This window comes from Ciconia boyciana, chromosome 10 (assembly GCF_034638445.1).
Source record: "Ciconia boyciana chromosome 10, ASM3463844v1, whole genome shotgun sequence".
In the NCBI taxonomy this organism is placed as follows: domain Eukaryota; kingdom Metazoa; phylum Chordata; class Aves; order Ciconiiformes; family Ciconiidae; genus Ciconia; species Ciconia boyciana.
This window is the reverse complement of record NC_132943.1, coordinates 18,369,850-18,392,382: the sequence shown is the minus strand read 5'-3', so window position 1 is coordinate 18,392,382 and position 22,533 is coordinate 18,369,850. Positions and strand designations below refer to the sequence as shown.

Here is a 22,533-nt window from a genome sequence, read left to right as displayed (position 1 = left end):
ACTGCTCCCAGGGGAGAAGCAGCCCCGGGAGCCAGGAAAAACTGCCCTGGGGGTGCCCGGGAGAGCCAAGAACAAGCCCCCACTGCCCAGGAAATGTCCCCCAACCAGCAAATTTGGAAGCAAGGGAGAGCCTTACTTGCTGTAAGAGCAAGGACCCTCAGCTCCCCCAGCCCCTTCTCCCTGGGGAACGTCAGCACCCCGGGGCCACGACCGCACTGGCAGCCGTATGGGGAGCGCACTGTGACAAGTGGGACTATAAATACAACTGGACTGACAATAAGGCTTTGATTAGACTGTTAAGGCTTTAATTAGACTGACAAATCGCTGGATGTGCCTGTCACACAGCTGTTGGAGCTAGGCCCTCGAGGAGCAGATGCCGCAGCCAGTGGGCTGGGATTTGGGTGCAGGAAGGGACCCGGGGGTCCCTGGGAGTGAAGGGCTCTGTGCCGGGGCACAGGGGTGGCAGCTGTGCCCCAGGCCCCTGACTCAGCACAAGCACCGGCAGTGCAGGGCTGGGAATAGCCAGTGCTGTCAGCGTGCAGGCAGCTGCCAAGCCCGGCTGCCAGACCCTCGCAGGCTCAGGGGCTGGACGGCAGCCGTCCCCTGCTCGATGTGGGAACGGGCAGGGCAGATCCCCAGCACAGCGCTGGCTGGGGCTGTGGCCCCCCTCCTGGGGGACACGCCAGGCGTGGGGCTGGCAGTGGCCATTCGGCTGTCCCCAGGGCAAGCAGGGACTGCCTGTCCATGCTCTTGGGGACCTCACGTGTTGCTGGAGACACAGAGCAGCTGGGGTGCCATCCCAGCTGCCTCCCAGCAGTGCCCAGAGCCAGGGCTGCACATTCCCAGCACCAGCCCTTCTTGCGGGGCTCAGACTGCAAGGACTCGCTGCAGTGCCTGCACCCTCCTGCCTCCTGGCAGCACCCAGCCCGGCGCAGCCGCTTTGCAGGGTCACAGCTCCAGGTGCCCACCTGCCCCATGTCCCCTGTGCTGCAGCAGGTGAGAGGATAGAGATGGGGACTTTTTTGGGAAGCCAGCATGGAGGGAGAGGCACCGAGGCTGGAGGAGCAGAGAGATGCTGGCCTGGGACAGGGATGGGCTTGGTACCACCATAGTGTCTGTCCTCTCTGCACCCTGCCACGCATGTGTGCAAGGAGGCAGCGTGCAAGGGAGCTGCTTGCAGCCCCCAGGCCGATAACTGCGCTGAGATTTTGGAGCTAAACTGATCTCCCCCAGCAGCGCCAGCCCTTACAGGCTCCCGGCATGACCCAAGCGTGCACAGCCCTGCCCCAGCCATGGAGCTGTGCCTTCCCCGTGCAACCAGCAAAGAAGAGATGATCCCTTCCAGCGCAGGGAAGATCCCATGAGCATGGACACAAGGACACGGCTGTTCGGCTCTCTCCAGCACATGAGCGATGCCCTGAGCCCGGTGCAGCCCAGCCCCGTGCAGCCCTCCTTGCCCCCGTCTAAGTTACAGTGTCGAGAGGAGCGTGACAGGAGCCAGGGGCTGTAGAAACCCAACCCAAGGGCTTCCCGCAGGGCTGCTGCCTCCTGCCAGGGACAGCCCCAGCTCCCCCCAGCACACGCTGAGCCACCGCAGCTTCTCTCCTGGAGGTGACAGTCCCCAAGTGGAGCTGGAGAGTCAGCGGGTGTGAGTGCTCCCCAGCAGTTCCAGCGCTGAGTCCCCCGGCAGAATTAAATGCCACCGTGGGGGTGGCCGTGCCGAAGCAGGGAGGGATGCCTCCCCCTGGACACCCCCCACCCTCCTGCTGTCCCGGTGTGCACACACGCTGCCCGTGTCCCCGGGCTCTGCTCAGCCCCACTGCCCCGCACAGCCTTCCCACCTGCCCGACCCACGCAGGGGGACCAGCCGGCAGCCGACGGGGTCAGAGGGGTCGGGGGGGGGGGTCAGACAAGGGACTCCGGGATGGGGCAGCACAACCCGGGGGTGCGGGGCTCGGGGGGCAAGTGACACCTTAAAGCAGAGGAAACGAAACCGCCGGCACCTCTCTCCCCACCCCACGCCGCCCCACCCGTGCAGGCGCCTCTGGGACGGCGCTGCCCGAGCCCGGGAGTCCCAGCCCCGCAGGACGCCCGTTTCCTCCGCGGAGGACCCGGCGCCCAGCCCCGTACCCGCTCTCCGGTTCCGCCGTACCCCGCCGCTCCGCTCCGCCGATGCTCCGCCGCCTGCGGCCGCACGGGGCCGGGGCTGCCCGGGCTGCCCGCCTCTCGGCAGCGGCAGGGCGGCGAGCCCGCCCCCGCGGGACGCCCCCGGCCCCCGCAGCCACCGCCTCTCAAGGTCGCCTCGGATTAAGGTCACGCCGTTCCCGAGGCGGGGGGGGGGGGGGGGAGGCGGTGGCAGGGCCGGGAGCACCCCACAGTGCCCCCCGCTTGGGGCCGAGTCCCCATTCCCCCCTCCCAGCACCGCCTGTCCCTCCCCAGACCCGCTTGCACAGCCCAACAGGGCACAGAGGGTCCCCAGTGTGTCCCTTGTCACCTTCCCAGGACCCTCCGGCTGGGGAGAGATGCAAGGAGCATCCCGTGTCTGGAGCATCCCGTAGCAAAACCCGCACGGGGATCCAAGCTGGGGCACCCTTGGGGCAGGCCGAGTTGGGTGCAAGCGCTGCAGGGCAGGGACCAAACTTGAGGTGGACAATGCTCTCAGCTCCTGGACCCGGGGCGAGTGTGGCAGCGCTTGCAAACATGGTGCAGGAAGGCAGCGAGCGCTCTCCCCGGCGGGCTCCGAATGGAGCCCGCCGGGGAGAGCGCTCGCTGCCTTCCTGCAAAGCAAAACCCCTCCACGTTACTGCTCTGGCAGAAATGGGGTGCTGCAGGGATGGGGCCAGCTCCCACCGGGAAAGGCCACACACTCCCCAGCTCACCTTCCCAAGCTGGCACATCCCCCCTTCCTCCCATCTGCAATAAATCCCCGTCTTGCCGCTTGCCCTCCCCAAGAAACCAGACCAGGAGCAATCTGTGCTGGCTGAGGTTTTATTATTTATTAATCCAAACTTACCAAAAAAAAACCAAACCAAACCAACCCCCCCAAAAAACCAAACCCAAACCAAACATAAGCATTTTCACACCCTGTCAAGGTCAGGATGGAGGGAAAAGAAGGCAATGGTTATAAAACAGGACCCCGGGGGCAAGGAAGAGGCCGTGCTCTGCCCTTGTTATGCAAGGCTGCAAGGGGAGGAGGAAAGGGAAACGAGATGGGATTTAAGACACTGTTGGCACGACACCGCAGATGATCAGCAAAATGGACTACTCGAGGAGGGGGGAGAAATCGAGTAGCTGCCCAGGCTTGCCTGCAGCCAAGCGCAGGCTCCGCTGCAGCAGAGCCCGGGAGCTCCTCGGCTGCTTCCGAGAGCCCACCACAGCCGCACTAATCCCCCGGCGCAGGGAAGGCAGGTAAGCGGCTGCTGGTCCAGTTTAATTGCGGTGGGGCAGAGGCAGACGCCAAGGCAGGTTTGAAAGCTGAAATGGATGCAGCCGGCTGGCGGAGATGAGCTGGGGGGGGGGGGGAAGGGAGGGGGGCCAGGACCGAGAGACACCCGGCAGGCAGCGACGGGCGCAGAAGCCAGCATACCTGGAGCCCGCAGAATGTCGCTCCCAGCTGTCCCACGGCAGGGGATCATCGGTCAGTGGCCTGCTGACCACCACAAGGCAGGTTTCCTAACGCTGAGCTCTGTTTGACAAGCCAGCCAGAAGCCACTCCGGGCAAGAGCTGGGCTAGATGGGAGGCCAGCACACATCAGCCCCCGGCTGGTGGCTAGCTGCAGGAGCACACTATTTACAGCACAAGAGCCACAGTCCTGCTGTCTTCTCCTCCCCCAGAGCCCTGGGAAGCAAGCTTATGACGCGTGGGTTCATCGCAAGTAATCCACCCCTCCTCTTGGGGCAAGCACCGCAGTGGCCCAGCTCCAGCCACTGCCTCCGCGCCAAAGGGAAGGAGGAGAGAAGCTCAATGCGCCAGCCGGATGCAGAGCCAGGAGCAAGGATGTGCTGGCAGGGAAGAAAGCTGTCCCTGGGCTACCTGCAGCTGAGTAGCAGTCTTAAGAGGGAATAAAACAACTGGATCGGCTTTTATTCAGCTCGCTCATCTAAACAGACGTGTAAACAAGAAGTGACAAGGAACTGGAGGGACATGGCGTGCACACACCCCTGTCACACCGCTTGAGCAGAGGCTATCTGGAAGAGCGGACATCTGCACTACCCCCTGCCTGGCGGTGGGTGGAGAGATGCCAGCCAAGCCTCCTGGAGAGACGCCAGCCAAGTCTCCTGGAGAGACGGGGATCTTTACAGATTGTTTTTATTGATTTTTTTTTTTTGAAGCTGTAGTATCAGCATTTGCTGGTGTCGCGATCCCCGGAGGCATATGCTGCGCTGCTACAGAGCAGCCCTTTGGCTGGGTGGGATGGTCCGGCAGGCCGGCAGCCAGCTGGCGTGCCCAGTTTGTTGCGGAAGAGGTCACCTGTTCCTGGTTCTTTGTAAACCTGAGCTGTTTCTTCCCCAGTCCCCCACCTCCCCCAGCAGTCATTGCGGAGGAAGAGGGATGCCCCGTGGGTCAGTGACTTGACCCTCTTGCAGGTTCTTGACGAGCTGAGCCAGCCAGCGCTTTGTGGTGGTGTCATCCTTCAGGACCTGGGCGAAGGTGGTGTCCTTCAGTTGGTCAGGAAGGCACTGCCTGAGAGCTTCACGTGCCCTACATCAAGAGACAAGAAACGGGGCCCAACAAATAAACTCACAGGGGCAAGAGGGGAGCAAACCCCACTGGGGTCATGACGCTCCTTTGCCTGGGGGTCTCCCTGGCAGGGCCAGCCAAGGAAAGCACCAAGCAGCAGCACCACAGCACGTGGCACTCAGCCAGCCAGCACGGCTCCCATCCCTCACGCTAGACCCCACCGAGCCAACCCCTGTGCCCTGACACCCGTCAGTCAAGAGCAATGCAATGCCAGGAGAGGCTGAGACAACAAATACATACCCAGCGGCTTTGGGCAGAGCTGCTGATCAGCATGAAATCAGTTTGTATTCCTTCAGCTGAATTTCTTCTATTGGCTTCTACTGCTAACAGCCCACATGATGCAGAAGAGGGAGAGCATAGCGTACCTTCCACCTCAGTCCCTCCCTCGTACCTAGTTCAAGCTACATTTGAGCTCAGGCAGTCGGAACCCGCGCAGCTTGAATCTGCACAAGCCCCAGTCACTGTTTCTCCCATGTACCATAAAAGCTCCTGGGACTAGCAATAAATAAACCAAACCAGCCAAAAAACCCACCCATTTTCCACACTGAGCAAAGGATGACATAAGGACAGACAAGGAACCTTGGCTCTCCCTGAGTGGGTACTGTGGAGAAGAACTGCCACTTCCAAGGGAGCGGGAGAAGCCCCTGCCCAAACTCCTAAAATGTTTACCTGGGGTTATCGGAAAGGCGAAGGTAGCAGCGGACGACATGTTTCAGTAGCCGTGCCGACGGCTCCTTGGAGAGCTGCAGGACCATTTTACCCTGTTTGACAGAGGCCAGTGCCACCAGTTAAAGTCTTTGTAAGAACAGCTTCACAATCAGCAGAGACTGGGAAAGACCATTAAACCACTCACTCTGACTTCCCACATGTCACAGCACATTACCTTTCATCTAGATGCCTCTGCATGGAGGCCAGCGCTCTGCTTGCCAAGATGCCTTTGAGAAGAGCAGCTAGCCACAGCTTGGGAAGGATTCTCCCAGCAGCTCAGGGAAAGCTTGTCTCATCTCTATTTGGTTTTTACCTCCCCAGGACTGCTTAGTGGTCCAACTTTCTGCTAGATTAAAGAGAACCTGGGGTTTCCCCCTCACGGAGGAAGGTGAACGTATTCCGAACACTTTGATAAGCTCAGGCTGAGTCACCCCGTGAGGTGTGTTGCCAAGCTCTGCAACACTCCCTGTTCTCATCTGCGCTGCCTTCATTTCAACACCCTTTTAAAACATTAACAATAGCCCAGGAAGCCATGCTGAAGGACTGGGCTCACCCACACCACACATAGTAAGATCCACATCTGGTCTTATCACGCACCCAAGAGTTGTATTTTCTCTCTGCTACATCCCTCATCAAACCGTTACTGGGATGCAAGACGAGGGCAGGTCTCCCTGGCCCAGCCTCCATTTCTCACACTATGTAGGACTTTGCACATGGTTGCACCTTTGAATGCACCCAGCCTGGTGAACAGTGTGGATGCCTTCACACGCCTGCTTTGAAGGGTTTAACGGTCTGCTTCCTCATAGTTAGGAGTCAATCAGATCTGCCCAACAAGTTGGTTTTTTTCCTGTAAAACTACATTGGCTAGCACTAACCATTTTCCTCATTAGCCAAATTCACCTGTATTTGGATATTCAGGCAGTTAGCAGGTCCCCCTCATCTGCCCTTTTGCAAGCTTCCTGTTCTCAGCAATTCCCCAGGATACCAATATTTCTTTGAAATAAAGAACAAGTCAGAGAGCTCCTCAGACAGCTCCTGGATGGGAAATACTAACTTGCTCTTTTAAAAACATCTAATACTTGCATAACATCTTACTCAGTTATCAGCAGACAAGGAAGTAAATAATCACCCTCATGAGACAGGAGTACACTACCCCGATTTTTGAAATAGAGAACAGAAATGTCTATGAACATTTAAATCTTTCTCCGTAGCGCTATGGAATATTAATCATGTCAGTGCTTCACCCAATGGTGGGATTATACCACAGCTAGGATTTCTTCCATGCTAACACAGCTTTACATGCCCACATCCTTCCGTGTTCGTACCCTTCCCAGCCATGGATTATTCCTCGGTCTCCTTCCCTCCCCTACCCCAGGGTTTCTAATTGCATCCTTCACTTTTTCCCCAAGCCAGAAGTACTTTCATCAAAGCCGATCCTTTTCTTGAATGCAAAAATCATGTCACATTGGATATTATGGACATCAGCTCACAATCGTTCATATTTTGCTGTTTGTGGGTGAATTAGGAGGTAACATTTTCTTTACATTTGGGAAAACAGACAGACAAATAAACATTTCCAGTGAAAGCATCAACATTTAGCCACAGAACCAACATTGCAAAGCGCTTAACTTAATGCTGCATTTTCTTCTCCTGAGACTGCTCTTTAAAAAGCAACCAACTATCAAAGCAGGACAATAGCTATGCCAGGGCAGACACATAGTCCCCTAGGCAAGCTCAAAGATAATAAAGCTTGAGTTCGAAAGGATTCTCCCAGCAGCTCGGGGAAAGCTTGTCTCACCTCTATTTGCTTTTTATCTCCCCAGGACTGCTTAGTGGTCCAACTCTCTGCTAGATTAAAGAGAACCTAGGGTTTCCCTCCTGGGATGAGCAAATTACAAGTACCCAAACTTCTCCTTCACAGGGGACAGGGAACGGACAAAAATTATCTGCTGTCTCTGTGTTCCAACACAAGAATTAGAGTCAGCTAGTACGAGCCAGGTTCAAAGACGAAGAAACAGAGGTTGGCCTTCCAGGAAGCGAATGGGAAACTCGTGAAACTCCTTGATAAAGGACACTGTGGATGCAAAAGTTTCCATGGGTTCAAGGGGAGGATAGGCCAAACACTGGGGGTTACTGCACAGAAAACCCACAACTGGCCCCAGAAATCCAAAGCTGAAAATAGCTGGCAGGTGCGAGATTGTTACAAGGGCAAGTATCACAAATGCTTGCCCTGCTCTTACTCCTTCGTTCAACCTGCTGCTCTTTCAACCTGTTGTGGGAGGCAGAGATGGGAAACGGATCCATGGTCTGAGCCATGTGATCATTCTTACATAGAATTAAATCAATTCACATCCAACGAACAACCCTGAAAACTCTTTTTCTTCTCTGGAGATGTTTATCTTGGGGACTTAGTATATTACAACTAGTATGTGCCCTCTTGACAGGCAAACCGCAGATATATACAAAGGAAACATGTGGAAGCCGAGAACTACAGTGTTGCAAGCAATAAGCCCAAGAACTATTTGCTTCCCTCATCCCCTGCTCCAGCCAGAGAACAGTAAAGTAGCCGCTGAAGAAGGTGGCTGCTAGAGCATAATGTTTTCTTTTTTTAAAGAGAGGAAACAAATAGTCTTACCAGTATCATGGCAACATGGGAAAACCGCTCGTAAGTCTGACAAATATATGCCAGCCCTGTGTCATCCAGGAGGATCTTCTGAAGAATAAACGTAGCAACCTAGAAAGGGGAGAAAGCAGAAAAGAAAGCACATAAACAACTTATCTATCCTGAAAAGGGACAGCCTTTGTGCTGTGTTCTTTTCAAGGCAGTCCCAGAGCTGAAAGGCCTTTCAACAGGCAGCAAATGCTTTACTCAGTGGAAGTTTAAAGCCAAAAGAAAATGCAGGACATTACACAATGCTTGGCACCTCTGGCTAAAGAAAAGAGATGGACACAAAGCAGTGTGTACAAGACGACTGGATGCAGGTTGCATAAGACAGCAACTACTGACAGGCTGCTCAGGACAGCCTCAGGATTACGGCCACACTACTCTGGTCACAGAGCAAGCAGCAGGAGAAGGATCTGTCCCTGGGCCCTGCCATCTAGACGGCAAGCTGATTTGAGTTTTAATCTTGAGCATTACCGATTCACCGTAAGATGTGACTTTCTAGAAGAACCTCAGCCAGCTATGTCAGCAGGCTTCACCAGAGAAGCACATATAGATTAAAACCTGTGGCCAGCCTACCTGGGTCATCGGACCAGTTTGATCACAGATCTGAGCTCATGGGGGAAAGGGGCCCCTGATCAGAGGGGACAACAAACTGGTCCAGTGCAGTGAACATTCCCACAACCACCCCTAAGAGCTGCCACCCAACCTCTGCACTGCGTAGCCACAGCATTTGTTCTCTCAGGCCAAGGAAAGCTGATGCAGCTCAGTCCTGAAAGTTACTCTGCAGGGCTGCAAAGGAGGAAACGGGTGTTGAGAGCAGCAAGATCTTTCCCAGCAAAACTACCAAGCTCAGGAACTCCAGGTTAGTTTGGTGGTTTTGGTTGGTTTGGTTTTTGAGGAGGTAAAAACTCCACCCCGAGCTGCCCCAGCATTTGCAACAGAACACAAGCCAACTCTGCAGGTTACTGGCTGCCTGGTCAGAGATAAACAAGTCTTAATTAAGACAAAAAGAGTAGGTACCGTTTTGGAGAGTTCGCTGCCAGACTCCATAATGCGTAAGCACAGGGGGATAATTTCTGTTGTCAATAAGAAATTTATCACTTCTTGTTCATCAGTTTTCACCAAGGCCCCTTGAAGGAAAAACAAAAACGAAAATCAATAAATGATAAATTGTTTAAAAAAATCTCACCTTTCAAAGGGGGCCTGTACTGTGTCCTCCCCAGGAATCATTAAGTCTGAATGGTGGGCAGAGCAACTGTCATCCTAAATATGTTGCAGGACATGGCTGGAGAAGAAATCGTTTTAGCAGCATAAAAGTAATCCGGCTGGGTTTGGGGGTTGTTTGTTTTTCAGAAAGGGGATGTATTCTTGGCTCTCCCCCAGTGGTAACACAAAGAGGATCATGCCACCCACAGCAACCTCTGAGAAGAAGAAATGCATTTTAAGACCCTCTTACTTTATGCATTGAGAGAGAAATGTTTTGGGCAGAAAGAAGAAAAAAAAACAGGATAAGGGGAAGATGGGGCAAATACACTCAAGACAATCAATGACAAAAACCCAAAGAAAGCCCAGTCTGCACCCACCCATCCCAGTGTCTAGCTGGCTGGGCTGAGGGTGAAGGCACAACAAGCCTGCAGGCACTTGTACTCACAGGAAACATATTTTTGGCAATGCACCCAGACTTCAGTGTTTTCTTATTAGAGAAAAGTCCAGTTCCTGCACACCAAGAGGAACCCAACTCCACAACCAATGAAAAAGGAGAGCTCCTCCTGTTAATACTATAGGACTCAGAAGATCCCAATAGAGAGACCTGTGATTTTAGTCATGCAGGTTTCTATACCCACAACATGAACTGCATCCAACTTGATAAGAAACCAGTGCTCCAGCATTAGTCTGGCTGCTTACCAATCACTCCGAGGCTCGTGAGCCGCAGGTACTCAAACGGACGTGTCTTGCTAACTGTGTGCAAGAAAGGGTACAGGAAGAGAGGGATATGAGCTGCCAGAAAAGCTGACCTGTAGGAAAGGGAGAACACCCAACGTGAGAGACAGGAAAACAAAGCAAGCACACAATCTAGCATTATCATGGAGAGCCTCAGACTACTCCTGACAGACACCACTGCTGCTGCTCCTCAAAAGAGGGTAACAGTTCATTCTCTGATGGAAAGGTATGAAGTAAATTCTGCACTGGGCGCAGCACAAAATCTAACACCTAAACGGTCAGTTACCTGCATCGCTGCTTCCAGCTGACCAGGAACAGAGCACATCCTGTTGTTTTTATTACCTCTTCCTGCCACCCAGACCCTCTGCTTTGTACATTCACTGTTGCATTCCACCTTGCAGGCTCCCATGGGCAGTGACAGTCAGCCACCATGCATGTGCAAAGCCTCTGCGTGACAGAAATCCAGACTGGCTGATCTCTAGGCATTACCACAGTTTAAATGTGCACAGCCACCTTTCCCCAAGAGTCCTCACACTGCTTTCTGGTGAAAAATACAGACTGCAGGGAGAAACCTGGAGATTGCTCTGCTAGCAGAGGGAAGCTCTCTTGCACAATCATCCAACGTTTTTCCCCTGTTTTCAGCTTTCAAACTGTAAATGGAAAGGTGTGTGGTGTAAAACTACCTTATTTCTTTGGATATCATTTAATGGAGGGTTGCTGTTTAACACTACTTTGCAGCAGCTGAAAAACAACTTCATCTATGCAGCACTTTCTTCTCAGCAGGAACAGAAACATGAGATCATGGATCTCTGGGTAGTTTTATTTTAAGTTTTAGCTATTGATTTTGTCTGAACCAACATCATCTTTTCCCCTGCTGACATGGGCAGGACACAGATTGAGAAAACCTGAAGTCAGGCACTGGCTGAGGACTCCAGACATGGCTCTGCTATTGCTCCCTTGGCACACACAGTCCCTGGGAAGGACAGTCCTGCTCATTCCACCCTTTGGACAACTGGTCAAAATAACTGTAAGCTCATTAAAACAAGTATCCTGCACACAGCACTCAGCACAAAGGCACCCTTATCTCTGGCTGAGCTCCCAGGAGCTGCCACAACCCAATGTTTTGGGAATTTGCAGGATCTCAGGATGATCCGGGGAATGCAATGCATTTAGGACCACCATAAAGATGTCATCCTGATAATCGGTGCAAACAAGTGAAAGCAGCAGGCAGCTGCCTATCTTTCAGCTCTGTCCTCTGTTCCACATCTCTTGGTAAAAAAGAAGAAAGGCGCTCACGTGCTCTGGAGTCAAACAGACAGGCTGAGCTGTCAACATCAACACCTCAGAAAACTCATGCACTTGGATACGCTTACCTTGTTTCTGGATGTGATGCGACACACTGTAGTAGAGCTAAAGCATTGCAGACTCTGTTGGACTGATGGGCTGTCAAAGTCGGAGGGTTGATTGATGGATAAATATTTACAATTTCCTAAAAATTAACAGATGAAGAAAAGTTAAAGGAGAAAAACATCAGAAAGCTGCACCAAAGCATTTTCCCAGCAAAGAACTACGGTGACAGGAGATGACAGTCTGCTTTCACCAAGCATCACTTTGAAGTTACATGGCAGCCACCACGCTGTCCAGGCAAGGGCAGAGCTGGGTCAGAGTCAATTTGACAAGGAGTCACAGGAATGCATTCAAACCTTAATTTCAGTAAAAGAGAGTTCATTTGATTTCCTGGCTCTTTACTAGTGTAGGGACTGGTCTGTTTTGAACTTCCAGATGGAAGAGGAGTGTTGTTCCTGTGCCTAGAGGCAGAGCACACCCACTCTATTCATACTGTAGCTGCTGGTACTCTTCTAATTCAACGCAAGGGAAGCAGCTGAGGGCGAGAAATTTGATTCAGAAATCTGCCTGCTTCCAACTATAGCTCCCTTCTAATTTTCTTCACTTGTTTCAAGGCCACTCCGAGGACAGTTTGACATTGCCAGCCCTGCACTCTTTTCTTTCCTTCTTTGAAAGAAATGGCAAGATTCGGCATTGAGAGATAGCCAGTCATCAGCTGTAGAGTAGTTCGCCCAGAGACAAGCTGAGCTGCTTGGTTTCACATGAAATGCAGGTCCATTCCCTTGCAAGGATCTCTGGAGCAGTGAGCAGCATTCCCATGCTGCCCTTCCAGCGGTCTGTCCACAAGGGCAACCTTCTGACCAGGAAGTGCTCAAGCTCATACAAAACAAATCAAACCAGAGATCTTAGGAGTAAGACTGTTGTGGCTCTATGACATTGTATGAAAATAAGTAGAACATGATCCACAGGGAACTCATACACCCAAGAACTTGCCTGTTCCCCTTCCAACTATGTAAGCTGCCTAATTAGAAATCTTGCAGTCTCTGCACACATCACCTTGCTAGTGATGACAATGACAAATGGGCTTCCCACATCTGCTCCGCTCACCGCATGATCCAACACACATCATACTCCCAGCAATGGCAATAAGGGACCCCATCAGTGCCTCCCCAGATCTGCCCCGTGGACGCACGAGCTCTGCAATGTGCTGGTGCTGCACCATGGAATAAAGATGCCGCCAGTCCTACCCACCTGAAGGAGCGCTGCGATAGTGCCAAATGAGTGCCACAGCATTGGGGCAAGGTCAGGCACAGACTCACGCTTCTTGCTCAGCTCCAGCAGCGCATTCTCCCGCGTCTCAGGGCTGGATAGCTCATTGATCCACTGGTAGATCTTTTCGCGGTCGACCTGAGCCAGTGCTGTTGGCACAGGCTGGGAGGGAGACAAGAAAACTTCAGTCCAAACATTTTACCCAACTCCCACCCAAACCCTGGCAGATAAGTGAAAAAGGGCTCAAGAAACTCCTGACTGGGGGAAGGAGGAACTAAAGCTGCATTAAGATGCTCTGGATATGGATCCCTTCCTTAGATTAGTCGTCTTATTTCACCCATCTGAAACGCAAAGGTTTTACTTTCTGGCCTGACTTGTTAGGACAAGTCTCTTAATCTGCTTGTCAAGTAATACCTTGTGACTTCATTCAGCAATATAAGAGAGCCATGCTGTTGCCTGTCTGTGCCAGCAGAGCTCCCGGGGAGGTCACGCATACTTTAGCCAGCTATTATTTGCTCCACCTGTATTTAGCATGCATTCATTTCATGCTTCAGGTGCAAGCTTCCACAAATTCAAAGTAACGCAGACACCACCTTTTTCTCTCCAAAAACATCCATGACATTGGAGCCTGCCAATGGGATTCACCCAACATACGTGAGAAAATATTCATACAAATACTAGAAAAAAATCTCACTACTCCAACATCAGCATGACACCAGCCACAGCCAGTAACACCTGCTGTTAGAGACATCTCATATTCATCCCATGTATCTCATTTGCATGCATGGAGCTAAAAGGGAATTTTTCAAGACTGATTTTGTGCAAAAATTCCTGTTCAAAATAAACTCAGAGAAGGGTAGATCTGTATTCACAGTCAAGACACATTTTCTACTACCCAGGAGAAATGCAGGATTTCTCTTCTGCCTTTCTTGGAACATCAGGGAAAGAACAGCATCAAGGCCAACAAGGTTTCAAGCCAAAAAAAATGAGGGAGGGCTGGGAAGGAAAGGAAGAGAAATGTGGAATTGTAGCATAGTTTCTTTGGAAAGGGCAAAGAGCAAGTCTTTCAATGGAAGTTTGTCTCATGCCTCTGCTGGCACAGCAAGCGCTCAAGGTGTAAACAAATGCTCAGCAGGCTTCCAAAAGAGACAGTTTGGGGATTCAGATCCAAAATTTTGAGGAAGACAAACACAGACATTAAAACCCCCTGTGTGAACACTTCCAAAAGCCAGTTCAGAATCTATTCAAACATTCTGCCATGGTGTTTACTATTCAAGTAAAGCACAGCCCTGTTAGTATGCTGCTGCTCCTGAGCCAGCCTGCATGCAACCAGCTCAGCATCCCCATGTGTACGGCAATCGCGGCTGGGAGCAAAGAATGGACTGTATTTCTTTTTTTTTTTTAAACCCAGACTGAAACTCTTCATGCGCTTACCACAACAGATGTGAGCACTGCCTGTATCGTGCTGACAGCAATGCTACTACTAAGCGGCTCATCACTGAGGCACTGAAGAGAATACAAAGGAGTTCAGGAATTGAAAGTGACTGGAACCAAACCTGAAACCATATACCAGAGGCAGGCTCCCAGAACTGCAGGAGGGATGAAGGGAGACTTCTTAACCTTTGGCAGACACCTCCAGAGCTTTCCGTCTCTTATTTCTGCAAAGGTTTTCCTCCTCCCTTCATCCACATATTATATCCATAGTCACATCCAAAGAGATTTTTCCCCAGCTGTGGGATTTCTCTCTTCCCTAGCCACTTCCATCATATTATTTAAGTTAAATGTCTATATATAAGCCAAGGTGCTATTATCAATCCCTATACTCTAGGGCTCAAATACTTTTTTAGCTGTTCATCTTTCCTCCTATCCTCTTTTTTCTCATCTACTCAATTTTTTCTTTCCAGAACCTCACACTAAATTAGTAATCCTGACAAGTTTACTGTGCTCTTACAGCTGGGAGTGCAATTCCAATAGCAACTCCTACACTGGAACTCAGAAAGATAGGGAGAATGAACAGAGCTCATTTGTTTTTATTTGGGATGGTAGAGTGACAGGCAGTGTAGCAATAATGTTGTTATAATTGTGTTATCTAAAGCTTCCATCTATTTTTGTAGACTCACTGGAAGTTTCAGTTCCTGTAAGCTTAAATACATCGACCCTTTAAAAGCACAATCATGTGCTTGTTATCCCTAGAGAACACTAAGTAGATTTTCCACGCAATTAAGTTTATGATGTCCAATATCTGTCTTAGCCAGAACCAACTGCTTTTCACAGGCTCTACAGTTGCTCTCTCATTTTAGTTTAAATTGAAAGACATATTTTTTCCTAATTTCCTACTTTATTGTTTTTCCCCCTTCTCCCTCTAAAACCTAAAATTCTGGGGAGCCCTGAGAGCTACACACAAATCCTGCAAGCTCCAAGACAGAACCCTGCCAGGCAGACTTTCTTTTGCACACAGGGAAAGCAAAAGTTACCAACAGTATCTCAACACAGCACAAACTAGCCACCTCTGCATTGTGAAAGATCTTGTAACACCTTCCTCAAGAGAAACGGCATTACCTCAAACATCCATGCCCAATTACATCTCCAAAAATCACATAACAAACTGGATTTAGGCAACTGGCTTTCTCTTCCTAATTGAGCAGTTGCTGCTAGGCCCACTGGTAAAACTACCACTCAACCAAAGCAGAACACTGACTAACTGCATACATGTGCTTTTTAAACTATTTTGATAGATCACCAACTCAAAAATACCAAAGTGAACTTTGAACTTCAACAGCAGTGAATTAGCTGGTTTGAGTTGGGCTTTCAATGCCTTACTGCTACATTTATTTGGTTTTAGCTACATTTATTGTTTTTAGCCTCTTCTCGAGCCTCTAGCACATTATGCTCAGGTCTGAAATCGAAGTGTCAGCTCTGCCACCAGCATCACTGTATAAAGACCAACGCTCTGGCTTACCACAACTTTTTCACGACAGCGTTCACAACACCGAAAGGGATTCTTGAGCCAATTCATGACCCTACTAAGAGGTAATGTTATTTACCACAGCTCTCAAGCACATCTCCAGAGCCAAACACCCTTCCCTGTCACCTTTAGTCTAAGCATACTAACTGACTGCAGTAGGAAACATTTCAATACAGAACTACCAGGTGGCATAAATTATGTATAAATTAAATATACATTTAAATGAGTCCCAAAATAAAGTTGATTTCCTTTCCTGAAACTGATTATTTTGTTAAAATTATCTTTTAAAAAATCCTTTTATAGAGAGGTGACTAGAACACAGATAGAGGATTAATGGGAGATACAACAGTCCCTCACGCATTTCGACAACCACTTAGGAATTACATTGCTATAAAAATGTAAATGCTGATTAAGACAGTTCACTATGATCTCGCACACCCTTCTATGCTCTGGAAAGAGTAACTTTAAATCAGAATTATTTACCAGCACTCCAAGAACCAATATAAAGTCACAAGCACTTAAACAAAGTGGGAAGACTTAATAAGTTCTCTCAACTCCTGCTCATACGTACTTTACTCATGCTTGTTTGTCCAAGCAGGTCCTTGGGCTAAGTTCATTTGAAAACAGCTCTAACTGCTGGTCTTGCAATACACCTCCCAAACCCAATACACACCAGAGACTCAATCAACTCTGGGAATTCTTATACACGTGATGAACGTGCTTTGGAGAAATGAAAACCAAAACACAAACCCGCTGAGATGGGAGACAAGATGCAATAACCACATCGTTCAAACTCGGCTTCCATTTTTTAACCCAACCAGGCCAAGGTACGGCTCCACTCCCATCAGCCTGAACATCAGGCATCCCATCGCACCACAGCTGCTTCCCGAGGGGGAGGAGGGCAAGCACCAACTACGGGCAGCACTGCAAGATATTGGGAGAAAAGGGAAGAAGGAACAGGCAGTCTCTGCCTTTCCTCCCACCTTGAGGAACTTCTCGCGATCTCCTCTTTCCCTCTGCAGTCAAGGCCAGAAGTAGAAGAGCTCCCCAGAGACCAGAGTAAGGTGGCTGGGTGTGCAGAAGGCGTCCAGGCGCAGGGAGAGGGCGAAGTGGGGAGAGGAGGGAAGGAGGGAAAACCCTACGTGATACACACCGGGCGGGAGGTGCACAGCCGGGGCACCCCGCAGGAAGCCCTCCTGGCCCCTGGGCGAGCCACCCCGTCCCCACGAGCAGCAGAGCAAGGCAGGACGGCCTCGGGGAGGCACGGAGGAGTCCCCAGGGGAGCAGCCGGAGCAAGAAAGCGCTCACTCGGCGCCTCCCTGCTACCAAAGGATCCCACCGCCCCTCCGCCACCCCAGCCGGCCACCGGAGGCAGCCCACTAGGGCTCCGCCACCGCACGGCCCAAAGCCCCCCCCGCCGCGGGCGGCCAGGGGAAACGTCCCCTCGCAGCTACGAGCGGCTGTGCCCCCACGGCCCCGCTCCCCGCGGGGTCTCGTCCCCGTCCCCGTCCCCAGCCCCGCCCCGCCCCGCCGGAGCACGGAGTCGCGCCTCACCGCGGCCGTGGCCAAGCTGTGCATGGTGGGAGCGGTGCCGGTGCTGCCGCCGGGCCCGGCTCAGGAGGCCGCCGCCGCCATAGACTCAGGCCCGCCCCGACCCCTCACCCCGCCGCGCGCCCGCCCGCCGCGAGGGAGGCTGGGACCGGGGCGGGACGAAGAGGCGAACACTACGCGCATGCGCGCCGTCGCCGGCGGGGCGGGGCGGCCAGTGCCGGGACTAAGCGGGCCGCTTGGGCGCATGCGCGCGGACGGGCGGGCGGGCGCGGGGCGCGCCGGGAAGGGCGCCGCTGCGCTGACGTGAGCGGGCGCGCGCGCGTGCGTCGCGCGGCGTCTCGCGCTGCTGGCCGGTTCCCGCCATCCGCCGCCGCCCCCCCTTCCCCCTCCCCCCCGGGCCTCATCCCGCCCAGCGGCGCCGGGGACGCGCCGGGACGCAGGTACCGGGGCTCGTCCCCCGCCTCCTCCTCCTCCCGCCCCCCCCCGCCGCCTCCCCGCGGCGCCCGTCCGGGTGCCCCCCCCGCCGCGCGGCGCCTTCCCTCAGAGCGGCCCGGCCCGGCCCGGGGCGGCCATGGAGCGGCGCGGCGGGAGGTGCTGCCCTCGCCCCCCCTCTCCCTGTCCGGGCGGGCGGCGGAGCCGCGGGGCCCTGCCCGGGGGCGGCGGCGGCGGCGGGGGAGCGGGGCCGCCGCCGGGCCGAGCTGGGAGCGGCGGCGGCGCCTGAGCGCGGGCTGCCGGGGGGACTCTCCTCGGTGGCGCCTCCCGGGCTGCGCGCAGGGGCCGCTTCATTCGCTTCTTCTAATTTTTTGTTTAAAATATGCCCTGCCGTGCTGACCGGGAGCCCGCGGCGGTGCGGGGGCTGTTTCTCGTACCGCTGGGCCGGTGGCTCTCCCGGGCAGAGTGCTGGGGGGAGCCGGCAGCGCAGGAGGGCACCGCCGCCCCGGGGACCCCCGCCGGGCCCCTGCAGGTGACCGTGCCGCGCGTCCCGTCAGAAACGAGCTCGTTTTTCCTCTTAGGCTTCCTCTGAAACTTTGGTTTCCATCTCTCACCGACTTTCCTCAGGCGCTTTTTTTTTTTTCTTGTTTCCTTAAATCTGTTGAAGTTGCTTTAAGGATTTGCAAGAACTTCTGTGTCTGGATCGGGTCTGCTCGCCTTTCAGCGAAGAATCGGCGCGTTGCTACCCACACTGGGAGAAATTTTGTTAATCTAAGTTTCCTTCACTTGTGTCTAACTCTCCTTCACTGTGTTTAAAAATACCGGCAAAACAGTTCTACCGAACTTCTACAGAAACTTTAAGCCACACTTATATCTTTCTGTAGAGATTCTTTGGCCTGCCTAGTTACGACTGTCTCCTTTTTAACAGGTTTTTAAGGTGGAGTACGCTTACTCTTGTTAGCTCTTCTCCGTGAGAAAGCATGGCTCCGCTAAAGGTGCACGGACCTGTCCGGATGCGCAGCATGCAGACTGGGATTACAAAATGGAAAGAAGGGAGCTTTGAAATTGTGGAGAAGGACAACAAAGTGAATCTAGTGGTTCACTACAATGTTGGAGGAATTCCAAAGACATTTCAGGTACACCAAATATTAAGGCTTTTGTTTGAGCAGTGCATGGATTGTGCTCTTTTCTGAACAGCTGTCTTCTTCAAGGCTATTAAGTGTCATGCAAACTTCCCTCTGTCACTGTTTCTTGTTCCTTGTTTCCTGAACACTAATCCCTTTGTGTAGCTCTCCTGTAAATTATTCACGTATATTGTTAAAGGATCTACCGAGGTTGGCATCGAGATACCACTGAATGGGAAGAAACAAAAAGCAGAGAAAAGTTACCAAAGTATACAGCATCGTGGCTCAAGTGTTCTGATTTTTTGAACGTTTCTGTTACTGGTACACTTGCAGAATCTAGAGGTGAAGATCCTGAATGCTTTGTACTAGCAGTTTTCCCAGCTGAAGAGTAACGGTGTTAACACACTTGTAACCTTTTGCTTGTTTATACAAGACTCTGCTGAACAGCAGTTGTTACAGTTTTAGGTTTTAAATATGCCAGGCAATGTGGTTTCCTCACTGGGAGGCTGATGCAGATCACTGTTAAAGACTCTTGCAATATTCAGCCTAAATTGCCTTTTTTTTCATTCTAGAGTTGTTTTCAGTTCATTCTTCCTAGTTTTTTGTGCAAAATGCCCCAAATTGAAGGAATGCGGAGGAGTGTTTTTCTGTTTGAAATTTCTATCTGATTTAAAAATATGTAGAGGATATAAGAGCAGTTGGAAGAGAAAAAATTTCTGTCTTATTTAGCAACTTTGTAACAGCCTAAACTGATCTAAATGTTGGCTTCTGCTTTTTCGTGCCACAGTAGTTTTCAGCAGTAGTGTTCACCAGATCTTTCTCTGAGCCATTTATTTCTGTGTGCGGACTCGGTGGAAAAAGTTCACTTTATTTTTGAAAGATCAGGTTTTGCTGCCTTAGTGTGCTCAAAAGTCTCAGCAAAGAATCTGGCAGCCTGTGTTGCCTTGGAATCAAGGCGTGAGAAAATAATTAGCTGTGGATAGTTCCTACCTCTGTTACTGTAGACTTGAAAAGAATCGTCTGCCTTCTCACACGTGATGCTGTGACTGCTTGTTTGATTTAATCCAGCATTGGACCATGTTGCTTCTGAGAAGAGTGGTCTCTTCTTCCCCTCGTACCTTCCCCAGGTGCTTGTTCTCACGCGCTCCTTTCCGCCCAGACGAGTGTTAACATGGTGTGACAGTGACTCGAAAGGTGGTTCCATGGGGAGGATGAGCCTACAGAACAGCTAACCATGGCCTAAAGGGGCAGGTTTTCCTCCCAGCCTCTCGCATCTGCTGGCCCCGGCACTCATCAGATCTCTCTGTGAGCTCGGTGAGGGTTTTCACGTGAATTAATTTGGGGAGAGGACCGAACGCAAGGTCTGTTGGACGGGGTGATACAGCACCATGCAGCTAGGACCACAGCAAAGGAGGAAGAGGAAACGCCGTGTCTTTAGACCAATTATTTTTGTTTGGATGGTGGTTATTTTTCAGCAGGATCTGCTTTCTGGTCCTGTTCGTCTTGAAGCAACACAGGCACCGGCACAAGAGCATTGGTGGGAGCGAGCAGCAGGCAGGGAGAGCTGCCTGCCCTGTGCGCTGCAGGCTTGTGCTTGAGCGTAGTTTATGTGAGCTGGCCCCAGCCTGTCACAGTGCTCTTGCGTGCTGCTTCAGGCACGACAAATACCTGATACCTCTGCTTTAGAAGTAGCGTTCTCTTTTTTTTTTTTTTTTTTGACAAGTTGCTCTGGGAGAGCTGTGGGTGATTTCCCCACCTTTTTTACTTCTCTGTAGTAGAGCTTTTGGATGGATCCAGGGTTGTATTTCTTTCTACAGTGACTAGTGTGTTGTCAAATTTCTCATGTCAGAGGATACGTTTTACTGATGCTTAAAAGCTTTGACTAAGTTGCCTAGATGCTAGATATGTACTAAGAGAAATATTTTGTTTACCCATACCTCCCAAGACTTTGTAACACTGACTGGGTCATAACAGGTGCATGGAGAGTATGGCTGGAGCCCTCTCATGATAGCATTTTGAGTTGAAATACGTTGTTTTGCACTGAGATGGTGAAGTAACTGTAATCCCTTTGCACTGGGCTCAATGTTTTAAGAGAGGATGAAAAATTTGGAGCCCCCTTTTCAATTCTTAAGTCTTTGAAGACATTTTTAGCTTACATTAAAAAAAAAAACCTACCTCACCCCCCAAAACACAAAGATTGAGCACAAAGTATTTCAGAAGTGTAATTTTCCCAGCAAAATAAACCCTTAGTTTCCGATTGAGGTGGTTTTCCAGCCTCTCTCATAAATACTGTTGTGTCTAGGTTGGCTTTCCAAGAAGCCAGAGATCTGCACAGAAAAAAAGAAATCTCAGTGATGGACATGGAGTGCCTTTTACTATCTCAGTCTTTTATATACCTGAACAAATTTAAATAAAAATCAGGAATAATTATTATTTTTAAACTTGTTTATAATTTGAAGACAACAAGACAGGTTCTAGAGCAATGTATAGCGAAACTTTGGTGTTGGAGTGTAATTAGTGTTCATGTCTATTACTTCATTGTTATTTAGATTGATAGTGTGGCAGTACGCAGGTCAGGCCAAATTAAGAGAAGACTTCAGTCTGATGGACAGTATTCTACTCTGTCTTGTGTGGTGCCTAATGACCTTGGCTGTGGTTTCCAATTGTGCATGAAGCATTGAGTATAGCAGTACACTGGCATGGAGGTTGTTGTGTAGCTAGTACCTGAACTTAGGCAAGGCTAAAGAAGCAGCAGCAAAATGAAGAATTAAGCAAAAAAGGACAAGGGAATTGAAAATGAGAGTATGCTTGGGTATGTATTGTCAAACTTCCATGCAGTCTGCAGATGTGAGACGTTCTTTTGCTTCCTCTGCTTTAGGAGTTACCCTCAACCTGTGTGGATAGTAGAGCCTTTACTGAACAGACAGTTCTTATAGGTGACTTAGCGTGAAGTAACAATTAAGTAATGGTATAATAAAATAGTAGCAGCATTATTAGGTCACACAAATTCTTTTTAAAATTATTCTTGTGCTTGACCATAACCCTGAAAGTTTTGACACCACTTAATTGTTATAATGTTGCATATAGACTGAGCATGTTTCTTACTGACTTACTCCCTCAGCAAATTTTTTAAGCAATGTCAAATCTGTCTTCCCTGAGAGCAAATTATAAAGTGAGTAGAAGTTTGTACTTAACATTTAAAACTTTCCCCATCTTAAATTATATTTCAAACTTGATGTAGACGTTTCAGTCAGCTAAATGGGACTGTATGAAGCTCTTATTCCTTTACATTCAAAAACATCACGCTCAATAGCAAAGCAAGTTTCAGAAAGCTTATCCAGGAATATAGGGACTGTTGAGTTATCGTGATACTGTCCTTTCAGTTCTGTCAGCTTCTGAGATCATGGATTGCATTAATTCTGTGAGGCTTAATGTTTGCTCGAAATGGAGCAAGAAGTATTTCGGTGTGAGTGCCTCTTACCCTCTCTATTTGAAGCGTTTTGTTTGAATTTGTAAGTGTTTTGGCCTTTTAAAAATGGATTTATGTTTATAGTCACTTTCTTGTTTTCAGCTAAGCCATAACATTAAAACTGTGACCTTACGACCAAATGGTAGAAAACTGTGCTGCCTGATGCTAACACTAAAGGATACCAGCTTCCTGACAATTGATAAGGTACCATTTAAAGACGCAAATGAAATGCGGATGTATTTGGATGCAGTCCATCAAGACAGGGTTCATACTGGTAAGTGCAATTGTTGTAAATCATGTTAATAACAGTTTGGAGAGGGG

The 22,533-nt window shown here is 50.6% G+C and overlaps 2 protein-coding genes across 5 annotated transcripts in view; one reads left to right on the top strand and one right to left on the bottom strand.

The window, feature by feature from the left end:
* Window positions 1-2,980: 2,980 nt before the first annotated feature.
* Window positions 2,981-17,361, bottom strand: CNOT9 (CCR4-NOT transcription complex subunit 9). Of its 4 annotated transcripts, none has more exons than XM_072874695.1 (9): window positions 17,191-17,361; window positions 12,654-12,833; window positions 11,429-11,544; window positions 10,020-10,129; window positions 9,135-9,244; window positions 8,085-8,183; window positions 5,411-5,502; window positions 4,982-5,132; window positions 4,559-4,702 (listed from the first exon to the last, which is right to left on the bottom strand). In XM_072874695.1, exons 1-9 carry the CDS (start codon window positions 17,212-17,214, stop codon window positions 4,694-4,696), a joined length of 891 nt encoding a protein of 296 aa, XP_072730796.1. In that variant the 5' UTR covers window positions 17,215-17,361; the 3' UTR covers window positions 4,559-4,693. The 4 variants fall into 4 exon arrangements, 3 of the variants coding, with proteins under 3 accessions (XP_072730794.1, XP_072730795.1, XP_072730796.1); XR_012044376.1 differs by having other exon boundaries at window positions 4,562-4,702; window positions 4,982-5,064; XM_072874693.1 differs by lacking the exon at window positions 4,982-5,132 and having other exon boundaries at window positions 2,981-4,709; window positions 5,412-5,502.
* Window positions 17,362-17,462: 101 nt separating this feature from the next.
* The window catches only part of USP37 (ubiquitin specific peptidase 37), a 37,036-nt gene continuing 31,965 nt past the window's right edge, over window positions 17,463-22,533 (top strand). Inside the window, exons 1-3 of the mRNA XM_072874417.1 lie at window positions 17,463-17,627; window positions 18,548-18,755; window positions 22,315-22,486. Of these exons, the coding sequence (XP_072730518.1) occupies window positions 18,600-18,755; window positions 22,315-22,486 (328 nt within the window). The 5' untranslated portion in view covers window positions 17,463-17,627; window positions 18,548-18,599. The remainder of the gene's footprint in view (window positions 17,628-18,547; window positions 18,756-22,314; window positions 22,487-22,533) is intronic.

Bases quoted from the DNA above. Each gene is read 5' to 3' on its own strand.
- CNOT9 (XM_072874693.1), bottom strand. From the start codon at position 17,214: ATGCACAGCTTGGCCACGGCCGCG. The intron at 8,184-9,134 runs GTACCTACTCTT...TCCCCTTTCTAG, and splicing joins GCAGCGAACTCTCCAAAACG to GTTGCTACGTTTATTCTTCA. The intron at 5,503-8,084 runs GTAAGACTATTT...TCTGTCAAACAG, and splicing joins CCCATGTTGCCATGATACTG to GGTAAAATGGTCCTGCAGCT.